General features: G+C 38.9%; 1 protein-coding gene across 1 annotated transcript in view; it reads left to right on the top strand.

Moving 5' to 3' along the window:
- The window catches only part of ABCB5 (ATP binding cassette subfamily B member 5), a 97,097-nt gene that overhangs the window by 78,935 nt on the left and 206 nt on the right, over window positions 1-17,956 (top strand). Inside the window, exons 19-24 of the mRNA XM_006779092.1 lie at window positions 2,946-3,046; window positions 4,079-4,219; window positions 10,594-10,750; window positions 11,078-11,275; window positions 13,095-13,301; window positions 16,235-16,389. Of these exons, the coding sequence (XP_006779155.1) occupies window positions 2,946-3,046; window positions 4,079-4,219; window positions 10,594-10,750; window positions 11,078-11,275; window positions 13,095-13,301; window positions 16,235-16,389 (959 nt within the window). The remainder of the gene's footprint in view (window positions 1-2,945; window positions 3,047-4,078; window positions 4,220-10,593; window positions 10,751-11,077; window positions 11,276-13,094; window positions 13,302-16,234; window positions 16,390-17,956) is intronic.

Genomic DNA, 17,956 nt, shown 5'->3' with positions numbered 1-17,956 from the left:
GCTTATTAATTTGTGCAGCTATTCGGTGTCTGGTAAGTTCATGTTCAAGAAAAAATTATAATTTTTATTAAAATGTTCTATTATTTTATGTTAATGATTACTCATTTATTTTACCCTTTGTAGTCAGCATATCTCTATCGAAATAAACCTACATTTCTATGAAAATTGAAGCTTTTGGGTTTTTGCGGCCCACATATATTTAAACCTTGTTTATTTGGCCCATGTTAGCCTTTGAATTTGACATGCTTGATGTGGACAGTAAGTATTCAGTAATGTCAGCCATTGTTACTGTTACAATCTCATGGGGGATTGCTAACATGTGATTCCTTATTCTCTGATTACTGAATAATTACATTTTCTTGAACAATTCTGGGTATTTTATTTTTCAAAAGAAAGAAGAAATATAAGATTTATTGCATACAAAGTGGTGCATTTTTTTTAATTGATAGTGACTAAGACAAGGTTTTAGACAAGAACTATTTTTATGCTGATCAAAATAAGCAATTTAATTTCTTGAAAAATGCTTTGATATATTTAAGCTTTCAGGATCAATTATATCCATAAAAATAATAATTATATTGGGGATTGAGGGAAACATTAGCACTGTATCATTACATCTAACAACTGAAAGGGGTGTCATTTGATTTAATCAGGCACCCAAAGTAGGACTCCCTGTCAACCTGTCAAGTGTCCATCCATCTCTACCCACCCATTCTCTCCAGGGGCAGGCAAGGCAGTACATTACTTTCCCAGTTCTTTTTCTCTTTCTTCTTTTTTCTTTCTTTTGTGTGTGTGTGTGTGTGTGTGTGTGTGTGTGTATGTGTGTGTGTGGCCTTCTATCCTACTCTCCTTGACTTTCATTTTGGTACAGGTCCAAAGCCTGTTTCTTATGACTGCCTTTTGGATGATTCATCAGATAAACAAGGAGTCTTATCTTGGCAATCCATCCCCAAGTCTTTAAGCTGTTCTCAAGATATGGTTGCAGAGATCTTTATAACACTGGTAAACATCCTCTAAATATGAAAATGATTTTAATATCACTTACGGTTGCCCAACCAGTGTGGCTCAGTGGTTGAGCATTGACCTATGAACGAGGAGGTCACAGTTCAATTCCTGGTCAGGGCACATGCCCAGGTTGTGGGCTCGATCCCCAGTAGGGGGCATGCAGGAGGCAGCCGATCACTAATTCTCATCATTGATGTTTCTATCTCCCTCTCCCGTCCTCTCTGAAATCAATAAAAATGTATTTATAAAAAAATACATGTTACTTATGGTCTGTAAAACTGACTGTGTTGCAGTTGGCACATTATAAATAGCATGAATATTCATGAAGAGGGATGCCAAGCACATGACTCATCAAAATCTGGTTTGTATGACCCTGGGGCTTTTCCACCTTTCTTGTATTCGATAAGGACCTTTGGAATGTATGCTTGGGCAGTACAGACTGAAATACTTACTATATATTTGCCTCAGACATAGTGAAAAGTTGTTTGCTTAACTCTGCCTGTATGCAAATGATCACAACTTCCAAATCAATGGGACCCTAATTAATTATATTTTACTCATCTTAATTTTTATGTCATGAACTTTAGTTGTATCTGTGCTTTTTGACTTTTCCTTTTTATATTATTAGAATAACCACAGAATATACAATCAATAACTTCAATAAAAAAAGGCAGTAGCATATGTAATACTCTTTGTAATACTTTAAGCAATAAAACAAAATTTGAAAAAAAAGGCAGTAGCTTTCCCAGTACCTTTAAATCAGTCAATTTACCAAACATTAAAACTTCAAATATGGGCAATAAAACACGTTGCTCCTTCTTTGGTTGCATGTGTAGATTTTGACAAATCACCAAATGTTTTATTTTCAGACTTAAAATGGCCATATTAGTTTTTTTTAAAAGACTATTTTCTAAGGTTCTAAATTGATAATAGTCCTTTCTCCATTGTGAAAAATGATCACAGATTTTAAAAAATCATTTCTATTATTTTTCTCAAGGTTTCAGCATTCTTCTCCATTTATCTTGCATACCACAGAACGTTACAAATTGAGGTTTCTTTGAGTTCATTTTGAAATTAATGACAATTTCGAACAAAACATCAAAATTGAGAGTAGAATCCAGGTTTCTTGACTACAGTCCAGAAACCTAGTCCTTTCCTGTAACCCAAATTCTCCTTCAAAGACCATTTGGTGTCCACCTAAATCTTGCTCAGTCCCATAGCCCCCTCTGCCAATCTGGAAACAGAATGTAAAAGTAGGGAGGTTCCTTTCCAGTCAACATGTGTTCTCATGTTCCAGAAGTGAGTCTAAGCAAAACGTCTCCTCCACTTTGGATCCCACATAATTACTCCTTTTTAAAAACTGTATAAATATGGGAAAGCATTCATTATATTTTAATTAAATATTTTTTTTAAGTTCACAGATATCAAAATGAGAAATGACTATAGCTTATAAAGAATTCTGTAGCCATACCCATGTTCCTTTACTGCAATGTTCCTGAGCCTTTTGGTTGCTATTTGCCTTTCTGTGCTAGAATAAAATATTTATTTGATTCTCTCTACTGTATTCTCCTTGAATTATCTCGTAATTCATAGGGCAGTTCCTTTGCATAATTACATATGAACATAATGCTCACTGATGTTTGATACTATCCTTCTGCCTATGGAACCAGTTTAATAGAAATTCAGTGAAGATTTGACAGGAACTAAATTTAGGACAGTGGACTAAATCTTTAAAAATTTTCCTTGAGGCTGTTATCCTGAAATGTTATTTTCTTATCTTATTTTGGGGAAAGAAAAAAGGAAGCTAAAAAAACTCATTAGGAAAACTTACTGAGTTGATGTACTCAATATATCCCCTGTATAAATGACTGAAATTCACAACCAGGAGAATTTTACCATTATTAATTTTATTTCTCTCTTTTACTGTCCTATTTTATAAGATAGCAACTGAAGCTGTGGAGAATATACGTACAATAGTATCACTGACAAGAGAAAAAGCTTTTGAGCAAAAGTATGAGGAGACGCTTCAGACTCAGCACAGGTGATTGTAGATCCACACTGACTCCATTAACTATTGTTTGGTCCTGTAAAGCCTGTACTCCTGATGACACCAGTGATTTGCCTGCCAATCCATTTTCTCTGGAATCTTTCCTAATAATGCCATATCATAATTTCTCATTGGCTTCACCAAGAGGAGACTAAAAGAGGAATCAAAAGCAAGCACTGTTAGAATATGTTTTAGGTCCTCTCACATTGCCATGTGCTTTTACTAAGTGTGTAAAAGCACCTTTTCTTATTTTCCTAAAGTATGACTGGAGAAATATATTTAAAAAAGAAGTGCTCAGCCTTTTAAATTGAATCTCTAAAATGGTTCATATTTTTAAAACTAATATATACATAATAAATGTGATCACCCCTTTTAATTTTAAACTAGTCATCCTCTTCACATTTACTCAGTGATACTTTTTGTATTACTTTATCAGAGAGGTAGTTTTGTACTCTGTTATGCACATGCTTGTGGTTGGTACTGACCTTTAATTTCACTATTTAATCTCCTCGTGAAAGATTGGGATAGAACATATTTTAAATACTTCTAAACCAAATCTCTTTCATTAACTCTTTCATTAACTGTCCTCTGACAGACTTATCTATTCATTTGAAAGTAAATAGAGGCAATTTGTTATACTGAATTAAGTGTATAGCTATATGCCCTGGCTGGGTAGCTCAGTTGGCTAGAGCATCATCCCAATACACCAAGGTTGTGGGTCTGATTCCCGGAAAGGGCACATGCACGAAGCAACCAATGACTGCATAAATAAGTGGAATAATAAATAAATGTTTGTCTCTCAAATCAGTTTTTTTTTTTAATTTTAAATGTATAACTATAGAGAAAATCATTACATTTTCTGTTTTCTCTATAATAATTTTTAGTAGTTAAAAAATAACTAATTCTTAGAAAAATGTACGTCCCCTAAATAACATGTCTAATCTTCTATACTCATTACTCTACGTTTATTAAAATGTTCCTGGTATACCTTATGACCCGTTGCTTAGTAAACTTTGTCCATTTCAGAAATACCCTGAAGAAAGCACAGATCATTGGAATCTGTTATGCATTCAGCCATGCTTTTGTATATTTTGCCTATGCAGTGGGGTTTCGATTTGGAGTCTATTTAATTCAAGCTGGACGAATGACCCCAGAGGGCATGTTCATGTAAGTTGTACAAAAATATAAAGCCTGTAAATGAGTCATGTACTTAAATTGACCAGAAATGTGTCTAGTTTATAGCATTATTATTTGAATCATATATATGGGAAAAGCATGCTGAGGAAACTTTTTAATGTTTTTCTGGGGTTTTTTATATATGTAAATGTAGACTAGCTGGTAAAATACTGAAAGTGATATAATCTGAATTCAGTTCCTAACTAAATTGCTCCTGTTTCAATTTATTAGAATTTGGGAATGCAGGGAGGGGTAAACTATGCCTTCTGGTCATCCATTCCTCTGGAATCTGTGAGGCTTCATGGAACTCTCAAAGTGGAGATGGTTTTATCAAATACTAGAGGCCCGGTGCATGAAATCCGTGCATGGGTAGGGTCCCTAGGCCTGGCTGGTGATCAGGGCCAATCAGGTTCCCCGCCTCCCTGCCTCCTCCTTCCCTCACTCCCTCAGCGCCCTGCCACCACCACTGGTCACCCGAGATGTTACACGCCACCCCCTGATGGTCAACGCACACCATAGCAAGCAATCAAACTCCCGTTCTCCCTGTCAAACTCCCAAGGGGACACTTTGTATATTAGCCTTTTATCTATATATATATAAAACCGTAATATGCAAATAGACTAAACGGTGGAACAACCAAACAACCAGTCGCTATGATGTGCACTGACCACCAGGGGGTGCTTGTGGAACATGGTGGGTGTTGGCCGTGGCGGGATGGTAGAGCAGGTGAGTGGGGGTGCCAGACCAAGGCAGGGCACCGGTTGCTGTCATCAGGGCAAGCCTCTTATGATTACTAAAAATTCTTTGCTCCCACATGGCGCGGTCCCACCCGGCTTTCACACTCACTGCCAGCACCAGCCCCACTTGCACCCACAGCTGGCACCAGAACCAACACTCACACCTGCTGCTGGCTCCCAGTGCTGGTCCTGATCTCTCAGTGCCATCAGCGGTGCGAGCGGCGGCTGCTGGCCCCAATCACCCCTGAGGGCTTCTCCACCTCCCCCTGCTCCTGAGGAGCAATTGGGGTGGCAGCCACTGCTTGCACCCACTGATGGTGCTGGCCCTGCTCGCACCTGCTGCTGGCACTGGCCCCAGTCGCTCCGCGCCGTCAGTGGGTACAAGCGGGGCTGGTGCCATCAGCAGGTGAGGACAGTGGTGGTGGAAGCAGGGCTGCCGGCAGACAGGGGACCAGGGGCCACGGCAGGAGGGGCCGGGCGGTGGTGCGGAGGATGGGCCGAGACCCACCCCTGTGCCCACTGCAGCTTCGCAGCCCACAGTTCCTTTCAAGGTGCACAAATTCATGCACTGGGCCCTTAGTGTATATATAGATGACTGTAAATCAGTCTTCCTTCTGTCTCGTACAATCATTTCCCAGGTCTCTGCCAAGTTGCCTCTTTCTCACCATCCAGGCCTCTGCTCCTAAGTGTATTCTTCAGAGAGACTTATGCTGATGGCCCTAAGTAGTCCCCTTGCCTCTCCTCATCATCACTCTCTATTCTATAACCATGTTTGATGTATAACACTTACCACTATATAAAATTACCTTTTTTGTTCCTTATTTATTGACTGCATAGACCAGGGGTGGGCAAACTTTTTGACTCGAGGGCCACAATGGGTTCTTAAACTGGACTGGAGGGCTGGAACAAAAGCATGGATAGAGTGTTTGTGTGAACTAATATAAATTCAAAGTAAACATCATTACATAAAAGGGTACGGTTTTTTTTTTTGGGTGGGCAAACTTTTTAACTTGAGAGCCACAATGGGTTCTTAAACTGGACCAGAGGGCCTGAACAAAAGCATGGATGGAGTGTTTGTGTTAACTAATATAAATTCAAAGTAAACATCATTACATAAAAGGGAACAGTCTTTTTTTTTTTTTTAGTTTTATTCATTTCAAACGGGCCGGATCCGGCCCGTGGGCCGTAGTTTGCCCACAGCTGGCATAGACTGTAAGCTCAGGGAGAGCAGAGCTTAACCTGTTTTGGTCACTAATGACCAAATGTTGCCCTAGAACCAAAAACAAAAGCTTGGCACATAATAGGCACATAATAAATATTTACTGAATGAATGACTAAATCAAAAATAAAAGAGGAAATTTAGACTGCATAATTAAGCAGTCTAGTCATTCCTGGAAATGTGCTTCTAGAGTCAATGTTTTCACATTACTCCTGTTTTTCAGATTTTTCTGTTTTTCTTCCCTTCTATATCCACACGTCTAACACCAGGTACTTTGGTAGCAGGACTGGGTCTAAGTCAAAGACAACTATTTATATAAAAATAGAATGTTTGTAATTGGGAGTCTACTTCTACATACTGAGATTTGTTCAGATTAAAACTAAGTAAAGAATGTTCTTAGTTAAAGGATGATACAACCTTGCCCTGGCTGATATAGTCCAGTGGTTAGAGCATTGGCTGAGTGCCCCAGGTGCCAATTGATGTATCTCTATTGATACATCTTTGTCTCTGTTTCCCTCTCTCTCCTCTCTCTCTCTCCCCCTCCCTCCCTCTCTTCCCCTCCCTCCTCCTCTTCCTCTCCTCCTCCTCAGGGCTCTCTCTCTCTAAAAAAATAAAAATAAAAATAAATCAATGGAAAAAATATCCTCGGGTGAGGATTAACAGAAAAAATAATCATACCACCTCAACGTCATGCTGATCACTATCATGCCTGCAAGTGAAATCAGGCAGGATGTTTCTTGAAAAGGGCCTATGAAGATGCCAACCATTCTGTTCATATGATAATCACGATAACAACAAACCTTACTCACATATTAAGGATTTTTCATGCATTATCTGACTAGTCTTCTCAATTACCTTATGAAATGTTATAATGCCCATTTTACAGATGGAGAAAATTAAGACTCAAGAAGGAAATTACCTAACGTGCCCAAAGTCACTTAATCAGCAAGTGGCAGAGAACAGACTTTAGTTCATGATTCAACATGGCAGAGGCTTTGCTTGGTAGACATTTTTTATTATTATCATCATTATGATTACTATTGGTACTAATTCTGTAGACAGTTTTGCATAGAATCTTTCTGTAAAATTATATTTTTAAAAACTTCTTGCTTAGTTTTCTGAACATTTGAATATCTAGGACTGGACTGATTCTTAACATGAATGGAACAAGTAACTTGTGGTTTTTTTTAAAATATATTTTATTGATTTTTTACAGAGAGGAAAGGAGATAGAGATAGAGAGTTAGAAACATCGATGAGAGAGAAACATCGATCAGCTGCCTCCTGCTCATCCCCCACTGGGGAAGTGCGCGCAACCCAGGTACATGCCCTTGACCGGAATCGAACCTGGGACCTTTCAGTCCGCAGGCCGACGCTCTATCCATTGAGCCAAACCGGTTTCGGCAACAAGTAACTTGTTTAATGTTATTTTATGACCCTAAAATAGAAGGGAATCAAAAGGCCCCAATACAAAAATTTCTTCTTCTGGTGTACCACATTTCATGAATTCCTTTCATTAAATTCATAAAAAGGTTTATTTCTGGAGACAAGCATTTTAGCTCTCAGAACATATATAGAATGTTAACATAAGAGTAATGATTAATGAACACTATCACATTGGTATTTCCCAGTGTCCTGAGGAAAGAAACAGGGGGCTATCTGAGCTAAGGCAACTAACATCACATTTTGAGTTTCAGACAACCAGTCTACAGACAAAATAAGGATACCCATACTTTTATAGTATGGGCAAAGGAGAGAGTCTCTGGGAAATATGGGTACATGGCTGTGCAAAAAAATGTGAACAGATGAGATTTGTCTTCAACATCAAAGTCTCCAATCTTCTTAGAAACCTAATGTAGCCCCCAACTACCATGAATATGTCACAAGTGTCTCGTTAGATACACTAAATTACACCTGGCCTATTAGACTGTGCCTTCCAGAATCTAGGGTGATAGACAGCTTTCTATCTAATCAACTAACTGAATGGAAGAGATTACAAAGAAACTCCCTCCTGCTAGAATCCTCCTTAAGTAAAAAGAACTTTGTGTCATTCTCTAAATCAACAGTGTCCTAACTCACCAATCATGGAGCTGATTAAAATGCAGTCATCTGAAGCTCCCCCCACAAATCTAACCCAGATATTTGTAGATCTGGTATAGGGCCAGGAATCTACATTTTACCAAATATTCCAGATTATTCTGAGGCACAGAATCTGAGGATCACACTTTCTTTAAGAAATAGGGGTATGGAACCCTAGCCAGTTTGGCTCAGTAGATAGAGTGTCAGCCTGTGGACTGAAGGGTCCCTGGTTCAATTCCAGTCAAGTGCACATGCCTTGGTTGTGGGCCCGATCCCCATTGCGGGGCATGCAGGAGGACATCCCCAGTAGGGGGTGTGCAAGAGGCAACTGATCGATGTTTCTCTCTCATCGGTGTTTCTAACTCTCTATCCTTCTCCCTTCCTCTCTGTAAAAAAATCAATTATATATTAAAAGAAAATAAGTTACAGGATAGAGCACCAAAAAAAAAAAAATGAAAGAAAGAAAGAAATAGGGGTATGGGGACTGAATCCCAGCCTGCTCTCCATAGTTGCTTAAAACCTTAGGGTTTTCTTTTGGCCACTACCAGAAACCTCCTAGAATTATATAAAAATTGGGGAAGTCATATTCTAGTTTATTGTTAAATATAAAGATGTTTTATTCACCCTATAAAATGAGAGTGTATTTTCATGATTTATAGCTATAAGGATGGATAAGTTGTCTCTCTTTCAGAAATAATAGTGTGCCTTAAAGGGAGATGCATAAAGGGAGTTTTAACTGCAGAATCCCTTGATGTGTTCATAATATGTTTATCAGCAAGGCTAATATCAGCCTTAACTTTTTCCTCCAAAAAAAAAAAAAAAAAGGTGGGGCAACATACATTTTCTATGGTAGAAGCTTTCTTTATCTCTTTTGTTATAGAAGTTTCTCTCAGATGAGCATTTTTTAAAAGGTGATTCCATTTTCACTCTGCTGCCTTGCAACAAATGCACAGGCATTTAGCCAATCTCTTGTTTAGGTTCTCATACACATATATGTTTAGTAAAACTCTCCCCTCTGCCTCTGTTAGCCCAGATAACACTTTTGACTCACTTCCTTATAATTGTGCACACTTTGAAAAATACAAAATAATTTTCTCCTCTCTGATTTTTAGTTTCTAGCTGACTTGCCCTTTGCAATATAGTTTAGAAACCATTATTGCCTAGCAGAGGTTTCTGTAACTCTTCATACCCCCACTACTGAGCTTTCCTCTCTGTTTCTCCTTTGCTATACGTATTAGCAGGAAGCTAAGTAGAGCACATGGCTAAGAAAGAATCAAGGCCAAGACAGCCTTCAGTATAGTAAGAATAAAAGCCACAGCTTTGAAAACTGCCTGAGAGACAGCCAGGCCGCTTTCGTATTGTGGCCTCGTCCTCCAAAAATCCACGTGCAGTTCCTGACAGGAAATCATATAAGACTTTGAATAGTCAAAATCTTTACTGACCCAAACAGGCAGGTTTTCAATAAATATTGATAGTTGGTTGACAGCTTGAAATACTAAGGGGTAAAGATGCAAGCGAGGCCTTCACCACCATCTTTGCTCTGCTAGGCTGGGAAGCCCTGGAAGAACTGAGTTATCATTGCAATCAGGAAAGCAGCCTCAGTTAGCTAAAACCAGGAGAACAGGAAAGCCCTCCTTTAGTGTTCACTGCAATGGCAGCCACCCAACTCCTGCCCTCCCCAGAGATAATCCAGAGGAGAGGAGGACAAGATAAGAAGTCTAAATAGAGGGATCAATGACTGAGGGGATGTGAAGGAGACAAATCAAGGGAGATTTGATATTTAGGGCCTTCTGAAGATGCTAATACGGGAAACAAGTGATAACAAACTCCAACAAGCAGACATTTAGAGTTCAGGCCAGCTTTCCATTCCAAACAGCACCATGTAAGGGAAAACAATGAACAAGGAAGTTCAAGTTCCAGTCCTACAGTTTCACAGTTATGTGACCCTAGGCAAATGGCTCGATTTCTTTAGGCTAGAGTCTCTTCATTTGTTAAAAAGTTATATGAGTTTCTGCCCTCCTTATCTCCTAGGTGATCAGATGGCATCACTTATATGAAAACATTCACTAGGTAGGACCTTTGATCTGTGTCTCTTATCTGGAAGAGAAACTTTTAAGATTACCTGAACTTCAAAGGTTATTGTGGTGTACAAAGCAAGGGACAATAACTATGTGGTAGAAAATTACAAGAAAGATCATGATTGGGCCTTCAGCATTAGTGGTGTTGTCTGGGTCAAAAGGTGATATTCCTGTGCCTGCTTTTTCCTTTACTTTTAGAGCTCCATTGTTTGAAATGAACCTAACTAGATTCAAATGCTTTGTCTTTTGATAGAGTTTTTACTGCAATTGCATACGGAGCTATGGCCATTGGAGAAACACTTGCTTTGGCACCTGAATATTCGAGAGCCAAATCCGGGGCTGCACATTTGTTTGCTTTATTGGAAAAGAAACCAACTATAGAAAGCTATAGTCAAGAAGGGAAAAAACCAGTAAGCACAACTGTGATTTTAAATGTCCACTTATTGTTCATTGTCCATATTCAGCTAATCTCTAGACTGGACTGTGTCTGGGTAGTGAAGATGAAGGAAACCTGGGCTTTTAAGCAACTTTGTGAAGTCCAGTAGTGAAGACAACAAGAAGCGCAGATATAAAAATCTAAACAAAAGTAACAGAAACCAGTGTGCAGTCAGCAGCTCCACAGAGAGGAATATGATGTTTAAAATTAGTGTGGAAACATGTTCAGTTTTCAGAAGGTGCTAAGTCAATGTGCTATAATGTGTTACAACTTTTCTAAACGCTGCCACCTTTCTTCACAGGACATATGTGAAGGGAATATAGAGTTCCGGGAAGTCTCTTTCTTCTACCCATGTCGCCCAGATGTCCTCATCCTCCGTGGCTTATCCCTCAGTATTGAGAAAGGGAAGACAGTAGCATTTGTTGGGAGCAGTGGCTGTGGGAAAAGCACTTCTGTCCAACTTCTGCAGAGATTTTATGATCCCATGAGAGGACAAATAGTAAGACTTAATTTAAATACAACTTACCTGGGGATTAATGGTGCTATTCTTAAACGTTCTCTTGGGCTTAAGTATCTTCACTGGTTTGGGTAGGCAAACAGTACAGTAGTTAAAAGAAAGAAAAAAAAAACTATCCCTTAACTAAAAGGACAAGCAAACCAATAATAGGAATGATGGATAGGACTTTGATGCTAAGTGTACAGACCCAAAGATTCTTCAGCCTTTATGGCGTTAGAAATTTTCATCTTATAAGCCATGGAATTCTTTTAAAATACAGGTGTTGGAGGACCTAATATCCATGCCCGGCCTCTCTATTCGGTTCTGGTTTAAGACAGAGGTAACAGTTTCCTCTGCCTCCCTGGCTCAGGCTTTTTGCTGTTCCCACTGACCATCTTCAACCCTTCCACCCCCAATTCCCAAAACTTTGTGCAAGATTAGGGCTAATCTGAATCAGTTCTATTAAGTCCTTCAATCTGATCTCAAAAAATATATAAAAATTCAACCTCTCCCTCCTTTGAACTCCAAAGACTGTTTTTCTCACCTGGGACTTTTCTTCCTCACAGTATATTCAGGTTTTCACTAATCCTCTCCCTGCAACCACCACCACATTACACACAGATACATACACAACCTCCTGTTCTGCCTCTTTCTTCTCACAACAAAGCATAAGCCTCTAAAAGTCAGACTTCTATCAGTCCTTATTAGTCCTTATTCTCTTGCAATTTACAGTCTTTTCCCCACCACAGATTCTCAATGACTGTTTGCAAAATGGAATGGTGTAAAATGGCTCCCTTTTTACCAATAAGTCCACAATGAGTACTAGTATTAGGTACCACTCATCTGTCTGCACATAGCATATGACACCCCCTCCTTTAAAACCCCCAATGGTTTCCCATCACAGTTAGATGATAGTCCATAGCATCAATCAAGGTCCTTCATGATCTGGCACCTGCCTGTCTCTCCAAACTCCTTCCCTATTACCCCCTCCCCCCCACCCCGCCCCAGCTCATTGTACACTGTGTGTCTATGTTCTTTAAACTTACTTATGGGTCTTTGATCTTCCATGTTAGAATGTTTTTACTCTTCTTTGCTGGCTCCTTCTCATCATTCATGTCTCATTCTAAATGCTACTTTTAGGTAGGGCTTTTACATAACCCCATAGAAAATAATGCATCCACCCACACGTATCCCACATCCCCACATCCTCAGTCATTCTCTCTCCCATTATCCCTTCTTAATGACACTTTCTTTTTCTGGTTTGAGTTCTTTGTTAGTGTGTTTATTGCCTGCCTCTCTGCACCAGAATCTAAGGTGCAGGAGGGCAAGAGCTTTGTCTTACTTACCACTATTTCCCTGGTGCCTAAAGAGCCCCCTCACCGAGTAGGTTGATTGATGTTATATGGACATATAAACAAACATGGCTGTGTGCAAAATGACATATTTCTACCTGTGGGCTACTATATCAGTCATACTCTCTGCACTTTAATAAAGTGGGGTCCTGTTACGGTGGAGGTTGGTCATTTTCCACATGACTTTAGTACAGAGCAGCAGGCTCTGCTCTAGTCTCTGGGTAGGTCTCTAGAATATATGGCCATTCCTAGAAATGTCAAGTAAGTTTAGGAGTTGGCATTTTAGTCATTTACTCGCTGTCCACTTGTATGAGACATATAATTTATGAGCTTTCCTTGGGTAACATTATACTACTAAATAGCTTGAATGCCTAACCTTCTTGTTATGATTTGTGTGTTTGAATACAGTGAACTGTAACATGATACAGTGTTGGATCTTCACATACCATTCTCCATTCTGGTTTTGGCAGCTATTTGATGGTGTGGATGCAAAGGAATTGAACATACAATGGCTTCGTTCCCAAATAGCAATCGTTTCTCAAGAGCCTGTGCTCTTCAACTGTAGCATTGCTGAGAACATCGCCTATGGTGATAACAGCCGTGTTGTGCCATTAGATGAGATAAAAGAAGTAGCAAGTGCAGCAAATATCCATTCTTTTATTGAGGGTCTCCCTGAGGTAAGAAAATATCTGAAATCTTGAACTTCAAAGCTGCCAAATTAGCCTTAGTAGTTCAGTGAGGTTAAATGGTTGTTTTACATGCTCCTAGTGTTATACAATGTATTTATTACCAGCATCTAATGTAAAGTTATATGTAAAAGCAAAGTTTGAAATTTTTATGTGGCTGTTTTTCCAAGACCAAGCTATTTTAATATTCACTGAATTAATATGTATTATTATTCTTCTTCACAGGAACTAGAGGGATCCTTTTAAAACATTAGTTTTTATGTTGAAAACAATCCTGATTGAAAGCTTCAGAATGGTATCCTGTAGCACTTACAATAGAGTCCAAATTCCTCATGTGACTGGCGAGGCTTTCTGTGACCCGGCCGCTCCAGCTCCTTCCTCACCATGTGCTGGCTCTGCTCTAACCACACTGGCCTCTTTTTTGTCTCATGGACACGTCAAGTTCTTTCCTACCTCAGGACATTTGCACTTGTTTATTCTTCAGCGGGGACCTCCCTTCCTCTGGCTCTTGGCAGAACCAGCTGCTTAACTTTCAAGCTCTTTCAAATGTCACCTTTGTAGACACCTTCCTGGACACCTTATATAACCTTTGGGGATCCAGGAGGGTGAATACCAGGGAGTTGATTTGAAGTGTGCTAAGGGTAATACATCTGTGGTGTATGCCATGCAGATGACCTTTAGGCATTTGGAACTATCAACCTGGAATATGGGAGATGAGTTGCAACACCACCTTGGTCTTAAGGCTCCTTTGAGAAATAGACCAGGTGTAGATGCCCCATAGTCCCCACAATAACATACAGTGACAGCTCAGTGAAGCCACATCATGGCTTCTTGAATAGGACTTTGACCACTGGAACCACCCTGCAATTCCACCCCAGGGCCCCCGGGGATTTTCCAGAATGCAACTGATTTAGAATTAGATCTTTTTTATGTTCCCAGCAGGACCCAAGTAGCTTTAAGCCCCAGGTCCGTATTTAGAAGCCATTGCCCCTTCATCTCATAAAACAGGTGATTTCAGGGCATTCACCATCTCAATGTTTGCCAGAAAATTGATTTATGTTTTCGGTTTAAACAGGAAAGAATGGAGCTCTATGATTCTTCATTAAAGAACAAAACCGTCAGTTTAAGTATCTGAAAATGTTTTTGTATATCTACCTTTCTATCTACATTTATAATCTGTTCTGCCTATGATAGGCAAAAACATCTGAATTTGATTTTCATCCAATTCATTCTTGAGACTTACATTTTCCAATAATCCAGAGAAGGCCAAAAATGCAAAGTGATTTCTAAGCTAGTCTTGTACCTTCTTTAGCTACATGGAAAAATCCATGTACAATTTAAGTGAGACTAGCTAAAAGAGCCACAAACCCATTATCATTCCCCAGTCTCTGTTTTTGGTTTGAGGTTAGATCTCTAATTTAGATGGGGATTTTGCAGTGTGTGGAAATTAATGACACAGTTTTTTCAGATTACCCTACCCTATAATTCCAAATTTTACAAAATACATTTTAGGAGGAAGGGGTCCAGCCTGCTAGCATTTCCAGATAAAATCTCAGAGGAGATAGTTGAAGTCTGTTTTCTTTGTACAGCATTTCACTTCAGAAAAAACACTTTCACTGAGCTTTAGTAATTCAGACATCCATTGTTTGATATAAAGAAAGTAACTGTGCATTTTAAATTAAAAAAATGAGTTTTGAATGAAGTAGACACATTTGTCATAAGGCTGTGACATAGGCTCTCTCAATACCAGCTCTGCCCCAGTCAGATGTGAATGGAAAGGCAATTGATTCAAGCATTGCCATGGTACCAAGACAAAATGAACAGCATATAATCACATGTTCCATCTTCTCTGTGGTGCGGCTACAGGATCCACCTTTAGAAGGCTGTACACTTGAACTTGCCTTCCAGTAGAACAGATCCATCCTCCCATTGAGTACCATAGGTGTGCATTTGTTAGATAAATGGCAACCACTACTAGAAAGCACTGTGAAACCCTGGAGGGAAGAAGAGCCAAAAGGACAATCTAGAAAGCAAGCAGGAGGCTGCTTTCACCAACTGAACTGACCACTCGTGATTTAGCAGACTCCAAAGGCTGCAGGATATGAGAAATTCCCTTTGCCCATCTATAGAGGGAAACACTGGAGAAGGGTAATTCATTAGTAAGTGGGAGATCTGTGGAAACACTGTGAAGTGCTAAATGTCATTATCAAGGTGCCAACCTAACTTATTGCCAGGCAGCACCCTGACACTGAGTACAGCATCCTGGCATCTGAAGAGATATATATGCCTGTAGAGATTTAACAAGAGCTAAAATGAAGGGACCCAATAATTTCCTTGTGTTTAGATACTTTAAATCAGGGGTCCTCAAACTACGGCCCGCGGGCCACATGCAAATACAAATATTGTATTTGTTCCCGTTTTGTTTTTTTACTTCAAAATACGATATGTGCAGTGTGCATAGGAATTTGTTCATAGGTGTTTTTTTAAACTATAGTCCGGCCCTCCAACAGTCTGAGGGACAGTGAACTGGCCCCCTGTTTAAAAAGTTTGAGGACCCCCGCTTTAAATCATGTTGACCTGATAATAGAACGTAATGTAACTTAATGGAAAAAGATTTGTATGTACTTGGAACTATTTTTTGCCAATTGTTTTTTCTCTTATGCTTTAATTCAAACAATTCCTTTGTAGGAGCATAATGGCAAAGGTCTGTTGCCTGTGACTAGATTTGATATGTAAATGAAATGGTAGTGTTTATTGCTGGTTTAGCATTTGCAACAAAGCACAAGAATATATTTCAGTACTTGTTGGGACACAAATTTTCCAGAGTAGCAAAATTTGAAATATTTATATGGTTCTCACCCACAGTTGCCATGCTAATTGAAATAACCAAGCCTTACTCTCTTAATTGCATGTTCCTATAATAGAAATACAACACACAAGTTGGACTGAAAGGAACACAGCTTTCTGGCGGCCAGAAACAAAGACTAGCTATTGCAAGGGCTCTTCTCCGAAAGCCAAAAATTTTATTGTTGGATGAGGCCACTTCATCCCTTGACAATGAGAATGAAAAGGTAACATCCTCTTTTTTCATCTCAGAATCTAATATCACATATGAGAGTGAATAATCATGGGAAAAAATAAAGGTCAGTTTAGAGAAAGGCCTGGAGATAATTGTAGTCATAGGATCACCAGTTCTAATTATGGTTAGAGGCTGGTGAAGAGATGGGGTAAGTGGGAGGGAGTTGGGACACAGGGCATCTCATGTTCTAGAAAGGTGTTCTCTCTTGAATTTGTCTCATTACCAAAAAGAGGTTCCTGATACTTGAAATGTTTCTCCATTCAAAGAAAAAGCACAAGAAAATTAACTTTTCTATTTTGTTATTAGTCCCATAAAGCCAAACAAATTAATAAGGCAATCTACCTGTGTAACAGAGTGCTCTACACTGCAGTGTGTGAGCCTGCTAATTACTCCACCTTCTGTAATTAGCTTAGTTTGGGAAGGAAACAAGGAAGCAAACACATGTGACAGACCATACTGCAAACTCCTTCAGATGCTTAATTTTGCTATGTCCTTGTCCCCTAGTAGTTTCTTACGCCTATTAGGCACTTATTTGTTAAATGAACATTGGTCAAATAAGAGATAATCATTAATACAGGGTAAGGCAAAAGTAGGCTTACCATTGTTCATATGGAAAATAATACAAGAATAAACTGTGTTTCCCATACTCACACCTGTAAACCTATGTTTGTCCTACCTTGTGTTTATTGAGTACTCATTATTATATGCTGTCATCTCAAGCCTCATAGCAATTCAATGAATTAGATTATTTTATCATCATACTCATTTTACAGATTAGAATACTGAGGCTTAGAAAAGTTAAGTGACTTTCCTAAATTCTAATAGAGGCTGCCTGATCTAAGAACTCATGTGGTTAACCCCACTCAAATGCTGTTTGTAGATTATTATCATTCTTGATTTCCAAGGAGACCATGTGTGATGAAAGAAAAACTTTTTTTATCAGATATCTAGGCTGTTATCTTGGATTCATTAGTTACTGGCAGTGTGACCTTGGTTAAGTGACCAGGGCTTTTCAAATCTCAGTTTACTCATCAGAAAAGTAAAAAATACCCCCACCTTACAGGCTTATTGCAAAGATTTAAATAAGCTATCCATCATTTGCACATTTTATATATTCAACAAATATTGCTTTGTACCCTCCAGTCTCATTTCCTTTACACAGCCTTAGAACCTCTTTGCAGCTAAGATGCTGTTTTAGTCAGGAAAGTTTTACAGATAAATTTGACCCCCAATATATATATATATATACTATGAGAAGAAAGTAAAGTAGATAATTCTACTTCCACAGAAATACACTTTCTGACTTTGAGTTTTGAACCACTTTTATATACAGATAACCATTTCATTTTTATTTATTGTCACAAAACCTTATCCAATTAAGTCTTAAAATGTTCATAATTGCTTTTTCTAGATTTCTATTGAGTAGGATGACTTTTTCTCAAAGTAGGGCAACTTCCTTGGGAATAAGCAAATAAACCAAGAATGTTATTAGGTTTCTTTAATCGGTTTGATTTGGGCGAGTTTATTAGCTTCTAACCTGAGCTGGTGATCACAAGTTTCTCTCTTC

The sequence above is a fragment of the Myotis davidii genome, unplaced genomic scaffold (assembly GCF_000327345.1).
Source record: "Myotis davidii unplaced genomic scaffold, ASM32734v1 scaffold168, whole genome shotgun sequence".
Lineage (NCBI taxonomy): Eukaryota > Metazoa > Chordata > Mammalia > Chiroptera > Vespertilionidae > Myotis > Myotis davidii.
This window is presented reverse-complemented; position numbering and strand designations above follow the sequence as displayed.